At 41.1% G+C, this 16210-nt stretch overlaps 1 protein-coding gene across 1 annotated transcript; it reads right to left on the bottom strand.

Annotated features, from left to right (window-relative positions):
• Positions 1–4785: 4785 nt before the first annotated feature.
• On the bottom strand, positions 4786–12596 carry T265_05029 (hypothetical protein; the record flags this gene model as incomplete). The annotated part of the gene is made up of 2 exons (XM_009169929.1): positions 4786–6106; positions 12521–12596. One exon carries the CDS (start codon positions 5326–5328, stop codon positions 5101–5103), a length of 228 nt encoding a protein of 75 aa, XP_009168193.1.
• Positions 12597–16210: the final 3614 nt, after the last annotated feature.

The raw sequence follows: 16210 nt of genomic DNA on the forward strand, positions 1-16210 counted from the left end.
TATCGTGAACTTCCTCCCAACTCAACTTTGCTGCAGATTTCGCTGACTGAAAGAGAATTCACCCGCTTAGTACGTTTGAGAGAAATGACCAGAATTAACAAACACAATCAAATGGGAAAAAACATCCAGATGCGTGTTATCGTTTTCGGCAAATACAAGGGAGTATTGCAGATAAGCGATTCATCCATTAATTTTGCGTGTGCACCTGAGCAGTGGTCAAAATTATACCTTCGGCACCACATCTCAAATCTGACGGTTACACTGAATAGTGTTCATGTTCATCACAGACGAACCCTTAGTTAACCAAGCATCTGCGCCAACTTTTTGCATCAGAATAACATCTACTAAGACTCTAAATACTACCCTTTTCTCTCTGTTGGATTGAATTTGAACGCCGCTTTCACGGATGACGGTTTTATGAATCGCATCATCAATCCTCAGATAAACAACCTCTTGCAGTGTCCTGAACTAATATTGCCCAGGTGCAATATTTATGGTGCTATTTATCGAGAAAGAGCGCACGTACGAAGCCGACAAACCTGTGCACATGGTGAGAATGTATTCTTTTCGGGGAGTGGCACAAAGTTTCACTATGGAAAGCCTACAGCTTTTTGTTAGTGCAGACAGCACAAAAGTATCAGACGTATGCCTGGGAAAACTAACGGACCTATGCTTGTTCGTTCATACAATAACAATAGCGCTTCTTCGTCTTACAGACTTCTGAATTCAAAGGCACTGACTCTCACCCATTCCGAAATTCTGACGGAAGGAATTTGATCGATGCATGCTTGGAGCATTGTGGCCAGATGCGATAGGTTGGAAATCTGAATGCAGTAAGATTTATGTGAATTTGCGTCACTGTCCAGAATGCTTCTGAAAAATTTCGTCTTTAATAGTTTCAATACTTTTCATATTTTTTTTGCGAAGAATGGTTTTTCAGCATTACAATACAAAATCTGTTCAAATAATCAGAAGCTTCTCGCGCGAGGATTCTTAGAGCATAGGGTAGGACAACACAGGCTGGCTGGTAGGTATCCTTGTCAGATTCAGATGAATATGAGACATCATAAAACCGATATGAGGTTACAGTCCATCGGAATAAACTGATAGTATGTTGGTGGTATAGGGGTACGGTTATAAGCGTTGTTGAAGTATGCCAGTCGTAGGTTTAGCAGGTGAGCAAAAACTGAACAGTCTGAGATATGACATCATAGGACCTGAAAGATTTTCGAAAATGTCACGTTGTCCGTTTGTAAAGCTGTCTCGTTTTGTGGTCGGTACAATGGTTCTTAAATCGACAGAATGTTCTATCTGTTCACGTTCACTTAGTTTGTTGAAACATTCCGTTCAGCTTGTGTGTAAGCAGCTGATGATCCTTAAATTCCATAAGCTCTTTTGATTTTTGCAACTGGTGGTCTACCGTTTCGATGACCAAAAAGTATGCATATGCTACTGATACTAAAAATAAACCAGCATTTAACGGTTCTTTTGACCGACAAATCAAACACCAAATAGTGTGCTAAAAAGAACCAAAAAACCCTATATATCGGCCATGTCCGCGGTCGAGCTTCTATGAAGGGAATAAAGCTACAATCCTTGTCGGGTAAAACCGATCGGGCTAAAAAGACTCGCTCGAGATCGTGTTAAAAATGACTTTGGCAAAGGCCAATGACAGCAAAATCCTGTTCTGGTTTGGTTTGAATTTTTTAAAGATTTTTATTCATCTAATTTGCATTTGGTTTTTCTTGGCTCCTAAGGTATGTTCCTCCTCAAAGTGAGCTTCCATCCCTTCTAGGTCTATGAAACCTCAAAGGGGACTTCCTAATTCCTATCCTGGATTTTGAAGGCTAAGGAGTTCTCAAATAATAGCAGCTACTCCACCAACTTACTCCCATATACCATTACTTTCAATTAGGATTTTCAAAAAAAACTCGTTTAGTGTGGTTTAGTAACACATTATGTTTACTAGTATCAAATTAATATCTGCTCCAAACCTCTCCATTCAACAATGGTTATTCAAAATGCAAATATAGTCACGAGTGAACTGTTTGTGATTAGCACCACAGTATTCTGGCATATCTCTGTTAATTTTAATGTATTATTGAGTCCATCTGACCACATCGCTTAGGTGGAATTTACTGTATTTCCTTTTTAGGAACCGTAAAAGAGGCCTAGTTTTTTATTCAACGATAGCTCCGAGTACACAAAATGAAGAGCACCCGGACTTGAACTTCCTCCCAATAGTGAGCATCCAATCAGATTTTGCCAGTGAGCAAACTAAAGGAGAAAGCCTATAGAGGTTTTATTTAATGTTAAAAATACATACCCAGCGGCTGCCATACAGCAGGATTTTTATGGTGAGGAATTCTGGTGTACTTGATACCATTGTGGTAGTTCGGATATTTTTGATGAAACTCGCACTTGCCTTTCGCTGAATAAGATGGGAAGTGAAATGTGAATATATTCATAAAGGAAACTACCCACAAGGTTGCTGAAAATTCTACGACAGCCCACGACCAGTTTTGCCCTTCTTGGGGTTTATCAGGTGGGCCAGTTGTAGAATAGCATAAACGAGAGATTTAGTTGAGCTTCTCGTGAAATGTTGGGTTTTGCGGGATAGGTGTTTTTATTCATAGTCACACCACTTTCGTTTTAACGGACGTGCTCTTGTTCTGGAGTAATTATTCCGGTGGGTCCACAACAGAGGGCAGCATTGGACTCGAGTTTCGCTTCTATTAGAGATCATCAGCAGTGCATATCCAATGGCCGTGCCGGGCTTTGAACCCCGGACATCTGACATGTGAGACGAGCATGTGACTATGAACAAAAAATGCCTATCCCGCGAACCCCAACATTGCAACCAACATTGCCCAGTGGGTTTCAAGCGTTTGTCACGCTACCTGACTGAGAAGTCCTGACTGGCAGCTCAATCGATTGTCACAACCAGGAGGGTTACTGGGTCGTCGTTTGATGGGTCGGGCACACCACTCATATCGCTCAAATGTGAACACGTTCGCCAGTTCAGAGGTGAAAATTCAGATGCGTCCAACGTGCGTTGGTGGAGTAGTGGTTACACGCTCGCTTCGCATGTCAGAGGTCCGGGGTTCAGATCTTGGCACGGCCATTGGATATCCACGGCTGATGAGCTCTAACAAGAGCGAAACTCGAGTCCAGTGTTTCCCTTTGGTGTGGACTCACCGGACTAATTACGCCAGAACAGGAGGGCGACCGTTCAAATGAGAGTGGTGTGACTATGAACAAAAAACCAAATTTATTTACAAATGATTGTATTTCTCGAACTGCGAATATATTAAATATCATAAGCTATTGCAAGATTGGCTGTAATTTAGATGGACGACTGCTGTCTTATTACCAATTATATGGACCGAATCGGTTTTTTCGCACATAGTTACACTCAACTCACTTGTTTACCGGTTAATTTAGTATTAATCTGAAAATTTAGAAGGCATTTATTGATCATCTTCTATGAAATGAAAACGCATGAACTTCTGATCGGTGGAATCAATCGTTATACTCAATTTTACTTTTGTCTTCTTTCGGAACGCTGCAACTCATTAAACAGTCTCAAGGGTTCTTGAATAATCAATGTTAATTAGTCTATGAGTCCAAATAGATAGTAGTCGGCGTCAATAAGGACGTAATCTTTTTGTTTCTCAAATGTCCTCAACATTCTCATATGTCTTTATGCGCGACAATTCAAAAGAAAGTGTAAAGACAAACAGGCTATCGCTTTACAAACGATAAAAGTGATATTAAAAAACTAAACATGGCCCTGACAGACGTTACGTTATCCGTATAAACCTTCCACTTGCTCTGGGACCACATTTTTACTAGTCATGCCAGAAATTATATTATTTATCTGTCATGATTCGGATTCCAATTTTACCCAGACTATGATCCAGTGCGTAAAAACACTGTGGGTAATATGTTCAGTTTCCCTAGTCGTGTTTGACAAATTGCGTATGCCACCAACCCTGTCTATTGGACTTTTATCCGTGCACCCTGTATAAAAAGTGTTTGATGATAATCACCGTTTGTGGGATATTGGTACGGTTTGGTTCCATGTGACACGCGAGCTCGAATTTAATATCAGCCCCCCATCCTCTTGCATCATTGTATATTATTAACGTTCTTCTTCTAACGGTTAACTAACAGTTCAACCTACATTTAATCTAAGGGAGCTGGTTCGTCATGCGGGTTTGCATGAAATTATCAACTAATATATGTGCAACACACCAAGCCCTACGGAACACTGGTTCCCATCGCAACACAGCTGTCTCAATTATCGTGCAGTTAATACGCATGTAAATCTTACAATCAAAGTTGAAATTAGAGTGACAAAGCGGAAAAGTATCTGCACAACAAAACTGAGGATGCTTACAGCAGAAGAAATTTCTTTTTTTCACTTTTCACCTAAACATCATAGACATTCAATGATTTCTTGTATGTCCCCGCCCCCACAAACGCTCTAAACTCTCACTTTGGTTTAACGGTACACCCTAATGTCATTTCAGATACCCTTTTATGCTGAAGTCCAAAAATTTTCATTATGCCGATGGATTTGTCATTTGCAACGTTACGATGTTCTTCTGCTACCATCTATTCCTTAAAGCAAGAAAAAAGTTGTGTTGATTTCTCCACTTACTTTACAATGGACCGTATTGACCGTAAATGTCGTTTGAGGGAAAATTCTGATCAAATTTTGCGCAACCCAAGTGTTTTTCCACTTTTTTGTTCTATATCTAAGATTGTTGAGGAGTCGTGAGAGGAATCACGTTTTTCCCTTAGGCGTCAAACAGTTCATTGGTGTGAAATTCATTCCAAACTTGTGGGATAAACTTTGCTGCACGCAATACGGCCAAACCATACATCTAATCTTCATCAACTATCGCTTATATGTGGTCAGATACAAAGTTGTGCAACGGCTACAAACGCCTACACTCGAAGCATTCGATTATATTTTGATCAATCGTTGGATAATGGATGTACAGTTCGCAGGCATATATATCAAGCGGATAATAAAAATACATTCTGTACTCTGTGCGAAGGAATGTTTGTGAGGGATTTTTATCTTTCTGTTCACATCAGCTTACCAACTTTTGGAAGAGAACGTTGCCATCGAAGCACGCCGTGAGCGTTGCTACGTAAAAGGGAGCAACGGATGTACTTTCCGTCCTCGACGTTTCCAAGCAGAAGCACAATCCGTGGACATTTCACACTTTCTTTAAGCTCCTCGTTTGGTTTCAGTTTCAGGGAAACAAGAAAAGCACCGTAAAACAACTTTCGCGGGTTGTTTATGCGTAGCATTCATTTCCTGCCCACATATCTAAACACAAACGTCGGTACCGATAGTGTTTAAATCTCATATGTCTCGTTGGTGCTTCGCTCATAAATTTTTAAGAGACTTCATCCACACTGGAGTGTATTGTCATTCTTGCAATTGAAACTGTTGAAATTTAAAATTGTAAAAAGAAAGTGTAAAAAAAATTCTCCTGGACGCATTGGCTTTAACGTTCCACTGAAACATCCCTTTGTAAGCCGCCACACTACCCGCCATACCATGGAACGAGGACAAGAAGCAAAATGCTGAAAGCCAAATGGCTTTGTATGTGGGAGCGTTACGAGAATGTCCACTTTTTAGGCGATCGCCAAGCACGTTGTACTTTTCTAGGTAATCCCTGATATTTGGTCCACAGCAAAACAAAACTCTCTAGAAATTCGCTGAATATGCGCTGATTACAACACTCAACAAGGATGACATAGTTTCATCCCATTCGTCAGTCCTGCAGCATAGAAGAAATCAGAGTACAAGCTTATGAATCTGCTATCTATAGTGAGTTCAAATCAAAATAAAAAAGACCAGAGAGTGTACAGATTTTTCATCTGTAAAGTCATCTATGTAGGCGCGAGTTTTCACCGGATTTCATGGTGTGAACCGAATGTGTCAAGAATTTCTGCTGCGCCGCTCATCGGACAAAAGTAGCAGGACGATGTAATGTTCACCTACAAACCGAAGGGTTGTTTCCTTCAAAGACTTGTTGGATGTGCGCCGCTGGGGATTATCAACAAAGCTGAAATATTTGATCTGAAAAAAACAAGGTCATACTAGTCTCACAGCGCAATTATTTTGTTTAATTTTGTCAAAAATAGAAACAAACTAATAAATAAATAAATAAATAGAAATAAATAAATAAATAGAAAGCAGGCACGAAAACAGCGGCACAGAAGAGCACCTCACAAATGACTAAACATATATTCAGGACATTCGGGGTGAATAAGGATGGTCAGCACTGAATTATATTCTGCATTGGTCCGAATTTTCTGTGCATACGAAAGATGTGTGCACATAGCATACTCATTTTCACACCAATTTCTTTTTGACGGAAGACTAACTTAGAACTCAGCTGAATCTCTCGTTTGTGATGTTCTCAGGCAAAACCAGATTGGTATGCAGATGAGTGTACTTGTCGAAATCTGTTAAATTCGAGCTCAAGTAGAACAAACGGCTGATGAAAATTCGGAGACTGAGCCAGCCTGTTTAGCCCAATAAGGGTGTAAAAGGTTCTGGGATGTCAACTAGTTTTTCAGCAATTGTATGATTAGTGGATTATATCTCCACAATGGGTGCACAGTCAGTCATGTTACAGCGTTAATAAGCTGGATAATGGAACGGAAAAGACCGTAATAATCCTGCTGATGCCACTCGATAGGCCAAATTACACATTATTGCCTATTTTGACCGACATAGTTAATGCTGTGGTCTCCTTTGGGTAGTACGGTACAAAGTGGTCTATTGCATTGGTTGAGACTATGTTAGTTTTAGGCCCGCTGTACACCTTAACAAAAGATACTTAGATCCATTTGTAAGGACAACATTCCTGATAGGCTTCAGGCTCGTCAACGACGGGTTTAGAGTACATATTTAGTGCCCTTATGTGAAATTATTGGTGTTGGGTTCCACCTAATCAACAGGAGATACATTCCGATCAAGGTGCGAAGACCGCTCCATCCGGGAGTCTGATGAGCAGAGTGTACCCAAATGACTGTTTCTTCTCAGTTCCACTCTATGGAAAAGTAAATGTGTGGTGGAACAGGATTCAGAGAAAGGGCAGTAGCCCTATACTACTGTTAACGGTCAGCAAATTACCACCTACATATTGCTTTTAGAATATAGCACCAGTTTGCTTTTAAACCAACCTAAGAAGCACCATTGTGTGTTATATTTCTTATCCAGATGCGTTCGGTTTGTCGAAAAGTGGCACTCCAAAAGATAATGTGGATATAATGAGGCTGCAAATAGTCAATATCTAGCAGGGATGCGAACATCCTAGGGTGAAAGGAATTCTGTGAAAAGAGAGTTGATTGAAGGGAAGCATCAAAGTTTAACTTGACATTTACATCGATAGAAAAGTGTGCATAGTACTTTCTACGATTTTTGATGTCCACCAAACTGCTATTTTCTTGGCTGGCATAAGTATTGGAGCGGATTATACTGTCATCTATCGTTTAATTCGTTTTGGCAGCTCTTGGGTCTTTGTGTTTTCGTGAAAGCGAGTTGCTGCTCGGTGGATAGCAACGAACAAATGACCAGATAACGGTACTGAAATTAACTGTAATGTCGAGAGTATAAATAGTCGCATGACCTGCCTAACTGCTTAGTTAGACGTATGACAGTTTAGATGAGTTTTCAAAGAGAATGTATCATCCTAAGTACGATTAAAAACGATATTATTTGGGTGAAATACGGAACAAAAGAATGTACTCTACCACCTTACAAAGTCAGGTCAGGCTATTCAAAGGTAGTGGCAGTCAAAACGGATAAACATAAATAGTTGGTCAGGTAATGCAACTAATCAAAACTACAAAACTACGATGGATATAAAACAACATAGGCCAGTGCAGGGCGGAAAACCATCAAATACTGGATTTGGAAGCAAAAAATGTAATGTATTCTTGATGCCAATCAAGTTAGTTGCATTAACGGAACATGCATTTGTTACTACCCTCCCCCATAAAGTACGTTCCACAAACAATGTGTAAGCTTTCGGATTTGTTTTCTTATACACACCTGACTAAATATCAGTAACAATGCTTTCAAATCTGTTCCTACGCACACCTGTGCATTCACCGGGATGACTTGCTATTTTGGTCACGTTTTTATCTGTGAAGATTAAGTGCATAAGAATTGTTGTTTTGGAAGCACCTGTGCAAGAAAAGGTAGTCGGACCAAATGAAAATATGTTTCCAGCGCATCCGTATACCTATTTTAATACCACTTTTATTGTTTTGGGGCTTCTGACGAGCCTGAGTGAACCACAAATTGTAGCAAAGGTTTGAACACTATGTAATACGTTGAACTTTGCAATCTGTACTTTCGCTTTCGCAGCTGCACCTTTTGGCAGGTAACCTCATGCAACTTATCCAATCTGCGAGTAAGAGAGCGGGTCAAGATATAGAAAATGATGATACGCTGTAACAGGTAAACTTGGAAATGCGCTTGTCAGACCAGACTTTATCACAGAGATGAATGTAGTTAAACGGAGATCGGCTAGCAGCATGCAGTCATGCTTTCAGAAGCCTAAGAACAGTAACCAACAACAAAATCTGCAAATGTAAGTCATCTGCATCTAACAGCCAGGTTGCTGTCAAGCATGCATATTTACCCTTCCGTCCGAGAAATCGAATTGATGCGAGGAGGTGTCCTAGTTTTCAGGCCTTATTTTCACCAGCCGCCAAACCTCGCCTGTCTTTTCGGCCTAACGCGGTGCTTTTTCCAATTGGGACGATGTGAGTAGTATCATAGCATTTCGAAACGCTCAAAATCTCTTCCAATAATATTATCCCTAATATTCGTCTACTAGTTAAAAGAAAACAGCCAACACGTTTTAGTGGAATCTTTCCTAACCAACTTACATTCGTTATACTTAGCCATAGATTTTTCCCCGACACTGAAAGCTACAGGACGTATTCAACGCTTTCGTGCAAATATTCGTACCTTTCCTAGTAGCAGTATAATTGTATCCTATTTGCTTGACAGCCTTCGACCATGTGGGTCCACTCCATCTAAGTGTCACCAGGCAATAAGTAGATAAATACTAAAGTGAGCACAGCCACTCCTGTGATCTCCCCAATAGAGCTCGTTGAACTCCTTCCGAAATTGGAAAAAAGCTTCGAAAACACCGTGCACTAATTTTCAGTGTAACACCGCAAGATGACATGGGGAAAGCCCGATGGTCATCCTCCTGTGGCCACCTGCGGAGCGGTTTTGTAACTCAACAACGTCAAGTGAATTTGGCTAAGTGACTGGAAGTCGAATGGAATAGTAATGCTATGCGTAATTATTAGAGTAAGGTGAAACAGGCCATGCTCACAGCTCTAAGAACCGACTGCCCGAGGTTGCTTGGACAGCTCAATCAACACTAGACTCCGTACCAGTAAAAAGCTCTTATTAAAGCCATGAAAAATAAACCAGTAAAAACGACGGCGATGGCGCATGCGGACCCATCAAACGCCTAATAATAAAGAGTATAAAGATTAACAGTGAGCACCGGTGGATCGCAAAAGCCAAGGAAATAAAGAAAGCTTTTGAAGTGTACGCTGTTCTAGATAATTTAATTAACTGGTTAAGAGAAGGCTAATGTTAATAAAAAGACGTGCAAAAAGGATGGGACCTCACAAATAAATCATCTATAAAGATGGGTTGAATACTCGGAAGAACAGTTTAGATAGGCCGCCTTAACTCATCTTCCAGAAAAGCAAAACGTAGATATCAGTCGACGACGAAAGCCGAGTATGAAATTTCGTTAGTTCAGATTAAAAAAAAGCGTTTGAGCCCGACGGCCTGCAACCCACAATTTTCAATGAAGATAGAGGGTTCGTTGTGGCCAAACTAACATCCATAATCCGAACTAACTGGAACGGATAAACTTTGAATAGATTGGGTCGTACAAAAGAATATTGTGCAAAAACAGGGCCTCAACCAAGTCGTCATTGCTGCCAAAGTGCTCACTGGTATCGCCCCACGAAGGTTGATCCACCATCTGGAGAGCCATATCCACACAAATCAAGATCTTATCATGCAAAGTAGCGTAAGTAGTGTGCTGCAGTATATGAACCCAGTGCACCTAGAATGGCCACGCCGGGTTTTTTCACTTCTGACGGCATATTTTTCTCCATATATATATCACGAAAAATACACCTTAGATGACCGTACGGGGTAGTTTTTTTGAAGAAGCTGTCTGAAATGAAATACAATTCAATCTCAAGTGCACTAAACTGCCACTCAGCGGCAAGTTATGGAGAATATGTGTGGGTGGGATTTTATGCTTGTTGCGCGTATAAGGTACCAAAATGAAACCAGTTAATTATTTGAGCTGAAATTATTGGCTAAACTCAGACCCTCTCCTTCCACCGACCTTTTCTCTTTACATTAGTATCTCATACTACTCAACTCAAGCAGTGGAGAATAAGTTGCATGATCTACTCCAATACGCGCATACCAGCTATCGTATGCATTCGGTAATGTTTCAAAAATGGGCCCGCAGGTTTTGCGCAAACAAAGCGTGAAAAATGCCACCGGGAAGAATGTTGTATTTGGTAGTCTATTTAGCAAGCACGAGTTATGTGGATTTCTCGCAGTCGCCTATGGAAAAGTGGGATCAGTTCTGAAAAATTGGTTCAAAAAATAAGTCCCATTATCTATACTTAAATTCGATAATCCCAAATCCCTAATAACCTTACTTTTAGATTCGCATGTGTGCATATTTTGCATAAGGGAATTTCTTGCATGAGTTGATCCTTTTGACGGTACAGACAAGTAATTTATTGCCCAATCTGCTCAACATACAGTCGCCTTTTTGATCATGTGGGTAAACAGTTGATGTCGGCTGCCGCGTGGTGAAAAATATTAACCAAGAGGTATTGAATCCTGTAACCTCCCAGAAAAGTTCCATTTATAGATGCCGGATAGTGGATTGGCTGCGTTATACATCTGCCGTTATCAAATATGAATGCTTCACGACTTGTCCTGTTTATAGATACATTTTAAGTGTGTCGCCAGGTCGCTAACTCAATACTGTAGGGCTGGTCAGTTGGGTGACAAAAAGGTCGTCAAATTACTGTAACGATTAAACAGCGACTTTCTTTGTAACGTACACATCATCCGGTAAAATAGACCGCTCTTATCTGTGACACGGCCATTCAGTGTAATTGGTGAGTCTATGGAGAAGTCCATTCTTTGTAGACAGGAGAGAAAAGAGTCACTTAAAATAGCCTTCGCACGAAAGATAGCTGTATGAAAGCATTTTGGCTGAGGCTTCAAGCACATTTGCACGTTCTGGTTTATTCCGGCCTCCCTCACTGCTGAAAATACTTTTGGTCAACGTCCTAAGTATTTTAGCTATTCAAGCAGCTAAACAGATGTAATCTTTGGGCGGGCTGCTTTCTTGGATGCAGCTGGATTGGTAAGACCAGACTGGAAAATGCTAGCATTGTACTCGTTATGTGCTCTTAATGTTTCCAGGAATGACACAGACAATATTGTTTGCGGTGAGTGCCATCTCCACAAACCTACCACTACCGGTATACTTTTACTGTTTCTGTATTGCCATACACGACGGGTGGTCGTCTAATAACCTATTTCGAGCAAACAGTGGGGAGAACGAAAAAAATGTTTAAGCGAAAAGGAACTGCGGGACTAGACAACCTAGTCAACGGGGCAAAGTATGCGTCACTTGGCATAGACATTCAGACAGCCAGGTACCAACTCGGTCGTGTGTTCTCACTGGGTAGAGAAGTAGACTCCTTTTATGCTAAGAGTTCTGTCACTGGATTCCTTTTAAAAGCCTTCGCTGTTTTAATCATGACTGAAAGGTTTTTCGTTCTATTTTATCAGATATTAATAATCTGACATTCGCATCTCACACCGCTTCCATTTTACGCTCCAAGTTGTCTTTATACAACATTTTGCCTGGTTCAACGAACGTTCGAAATTTCATTCCTAGTTACTATTAATCAATTATCAATTAACCCCACATCGTTGTTTTCTGTCTCAGTGTATCTACGCCGTTATTCCTTACATTAATATGACATCTCAAATTCCTATAGTCTTCTGGACTTCATAAATGAATCCTAAAGTAGGATGGGTAAAATATAATAAGAGTTCTGGAACGTCCGCACTCTGTTTCCTAATTTCTCCATCGTAAATGCTAAAGTCATTGACTGACGTAACACAGCAAGAACGCCAAACGGCTCTCTAAAAGATGCACTAACCGGAGGAACTCATAGTTAACTGGAGCCATTTGATTGCACAAAATCTGAGGTAACTCTCCGGCCGGTCCTGAGTCTGTCGACCTTTTTCAACCAGACTAAACAGGCAAAATGACTATCATGAATATTTGGAAATGAAAACACCGGATACAAACAAACGCGTCCAATAGCAGTAACTTACTGACGCCCAATGTACCCTGCTTTAAATTATCGGGTTTCAACGTTAACTGACCACCTCGAAAACTTGCGATTGCGGAATTTCTCCTGCTAGGCGCCGAGCACGGAGGTTTCGAATTTCAAGAGTCAATCTAAAAATAAAATGAGGGTGGTGGACAGCTTGCTGGGTCCGTTTATAGCAAATATGTGTATGCTTATGACAGAAATGGTCGATTTACTTTGCATGTGAACTGGTAAATTCAGAAGGGTATGCCGAATACAGACTGATCATCTCCAAGACGCAACTCCTATTCAGCAATCTGTTTCTAAGAGTTACAGGTGGTCTGTGCAAGCCTAAATTTGAGGACAAATACACTTATTTGCATGAAAATCCGGTTTTGCTACATACTAAACAAAACCCAGCTGAATCTATCGTTTACGATTGTCTGATCGAAAAGTGGATGTACAGACTGGGGTGATCCTAAAGATGTCGTGAAATATAGTAGCTCCGGTACGTCCCTTGTATTTTGAGTTTGGTAATGGGATTGCTCACGCTTCATCATCAATTGGAATGACATCAACAGCGCGGGTTTAATCAAAAGGCTAATAACAAACCCATTTTTGGAATAATTGCCACCACAGCCATCGTTTGCTAACAGGCTACCAGCTTTTGCAATATTTTTTCAGCTGTTGTGAATTCGTCTTCCGAATTTCTCTAAGGCCACAATTGCTCAATTCAAGCAATGCAATGCAATCTACATATAGTGCTTAGGTTACGTTAAACGTGGCATGTATGCTGTTTCTACTATTGACCATTCTTAAAGCGCGCGACTTTTACTCTATGTACAGGCCAGAAATATTTGCTTTTCTTGTAATTGCTTACTATGAAATTCTTCGGTCTATCGATTTAAACGGTTGACGTGTTGTTCACAGTACCGAACAAGTACAGGTGTTCTGAAGGTGATTCTATTAAACTCCGGCTGACGATGGTGTTATAGGGACAGTGCTTGTTAAACCCTTGAAGATTTTTTAGCCAGCCGTGCTGATTGCGTCATTGCGCTGGGGTTAAACGGATAATTGGTGGTAACAAAATCCCATTAGATTGGGTTTTGAGATTTTCTATAATCAACAATTAGCTGCTCGGTTCTTCATAATCCATAAGCACGCAGTTGTAAATTCCCCAGTATAAGCGGAACCGCTTCTCGCTGTATTGCTGAGCATTAATGAATGGAGCAGCTGTGTTTCCTTGTTTGTACCTAAGTTGACCAGAGGCTCCGACAGCTTCGGCCTAAAAAACAAATGCGTTTCGTTGGCAGCAACAGTAGAAACCTCGAGGTGTCTGATAAATTTAAAGACACTCTAGGGCCTAATTGTTGCTGAATATCGAGCAGTAACTGCTTCAGAAGCGAAGGTTTCACTTATATCTTTTGGAGAAGAACTACAGGAGGTTGGTTAAGTGTGCTCGGTTTGCACCCGGACCAGAAAAACCTATGAATCCACTGCTGTGCAAAAATCCTCCACTTTACTGGTAGTTTTACTGTGTCGCTTTCATCTCTCTGATTCTACGCGAAAGGGATGGTTTGTTGGTCGTCATTTGAGGTGATGAACATATGTATCACATCGATCAACAATAAACATATTCGCTATACCAAGGTTCGGCCACTGCCCGAAAGCATCCTTTGTATGGCGCCACTAATGGGTCTTGATGGGCGCAAAGCCTGTTTTCAGTACATTCACAGTTTGTTGTCTACCCAGTTTTTTCAGTAGAATTGCTAAAACGGAGTATTTGTGAGTACGTATTTCCATTTTTTTTGTTTCTACCATCTGGCACTGGACTAAGTTGGTTCCATAGGCGACAGGCATCTTACAAACTATACGTGTGCCGCACTGTCAATTCACTAGAACTATTTAAAAGACTGTGAGGCCTCAGCAGATTTAAGGCGACAAAACAAGCTATATCAGAGGAGGTTGACTAAAATTCACTCTCAGCATTTTGAGCATTCGCAGTAGGTTCAGGTGAACCAACTACTGGCTACGAGATTACAAGCTTAATTGACCACCCTCAAGGACAAAACGGACAGGTAACATGAATCAAGCGCGTGTTTTGCTTGTAAAAGCTGACCTACTGCCCGCTGCCACTGTAAACAGACAAAGCCGGTCTGTACACTTTTGTTGGAATGGTGCACCGATAGATTAACTGTCAACTGAGGCGCACTTTACCATGAATTTTGTTCCCCTGTCAACACCAAAGTTCTGCGATTACACCACTTTGCGGGCTCTGCATAGTTTCGCCAACTAGTCACTCTACTTGATCGAACAGCCAGGCTTGCTGTGCAACAAATCATTGGTCAACTCTTGTGGGCAAATCCCCATGGGATAGTGGACAGGTGAAACGTCATGTGTTTGTAACTAATCTGGACACTTTGGAATGATAGTGAGGTAAGGGGAAAGGGAGTTGAAAAGAACCAAATACTTAGATGATTATGAGAAAGGAAAACGGGAGACAGCTTCTAAGAGAGGAGGATTGTGGCTTGATCCATCTTCCTATGAGTGGAATGGTAATTTCGTCACTAATGGTGAAAAATGAGAGATATATTAGAGCATCGTTGGGAATAATACGTATTCATGGGAAATTTGATCGTTTTTCTGTGTTACTCTGAATGAATCTCCTACAAATATAGTTCGTTACGTGGATTTGGCACTGAGCTGCGGAAAATAAGACCCATCATGATCAACTGATGCCGCATGTGACACGTGAATACCCTGAATGTGAAAGTAGCCAATTATGAAATGATTAAAAATTGATTTTACTTAGGTATCATACTCTCGCAGAGCAAACAATTCGACTCCAGAATTTCATAGCCTCACCACTTTCCAGAAGTATTCTTGGGCTACGATGTCGTCTTTAGGGTCAGTGGCCAGACCATTCAAATGTCATTTCGCTGTGGTCGCTTGCGCGGACCATAGATCTCTTCTCGACATGGTTGCTCAAGTGCATCGAGTCATCACGATACCATCAGCTGATGAAGTCCGGCTTGGTCGCATCTGCTTACAGTGAAGTGGATTGCAGAATTCTCAGCAACTACGTGTTCATGGTTTTCTGATGGATTAAAAACAGGTGACCATCTATTTCTAATCCCGACAAGTGCATGCAAAGCACATTGCGTGTTTCCCACAAGGCATAACGGTTACCACTCGTATGTTCGGAGCTGCCTTTTGACAAAAAAGCAACCATGGTCCCGATTCTATAAAAATGCCGAGGCGGTACAACAAATTTGTGCGGTCTGTCTGCCAAGTACTGCCAAATATTTCTCTGTACAGCAGTAGTTTTGCGCACGTGATCGAGTTTGTGTATACGATGAGCACAGGCATCTTTGAATCAAATGGACAGACTACATATTGAGCACCAACTTCTTTTGAAAAGAACTCTCAAGTGGGATGGAACTCAGTATGCTGCAGATCCAACTCTGCTGATTGAATCATTCGAGACTGAGGGACCATACTCTCATCCCGAAACAACTTGTCTTTGGTCAGCGGACAAACGAAGTTTGAAGTCTGGAAAACCGAGATTCTACAAATAACGTCTTTAGAAAATTTACTTCCACCGAAGATCTGCTTTTTATCTGCCACACTTGCGAAACTTTTGAGGTAGCTTAACCTGAGCGATGCAATCATGGCCACGTGGATTTGAGTGATACGCACGTACACATAACTTGGTAGGATCGTCCTTCTGGGTCACCGTCGTACTCAATTCCCGACGAGCAAA

The sequence above is a fragment of the Opisthorchis viverrini genome, assembly GCF_000715545.1.
Source record: "Opisthorchis viverrini unplaced genomic scaffold opera_v5_91, whole genome shotgun sequence".
Lineage (NCBI taxonomy): Eukaryota > Metazoa > Platyhelminthes > Trematoda > Opisthorchiida > Opisthorchiidae > Opisthorchis > Opisthorchis viverrini.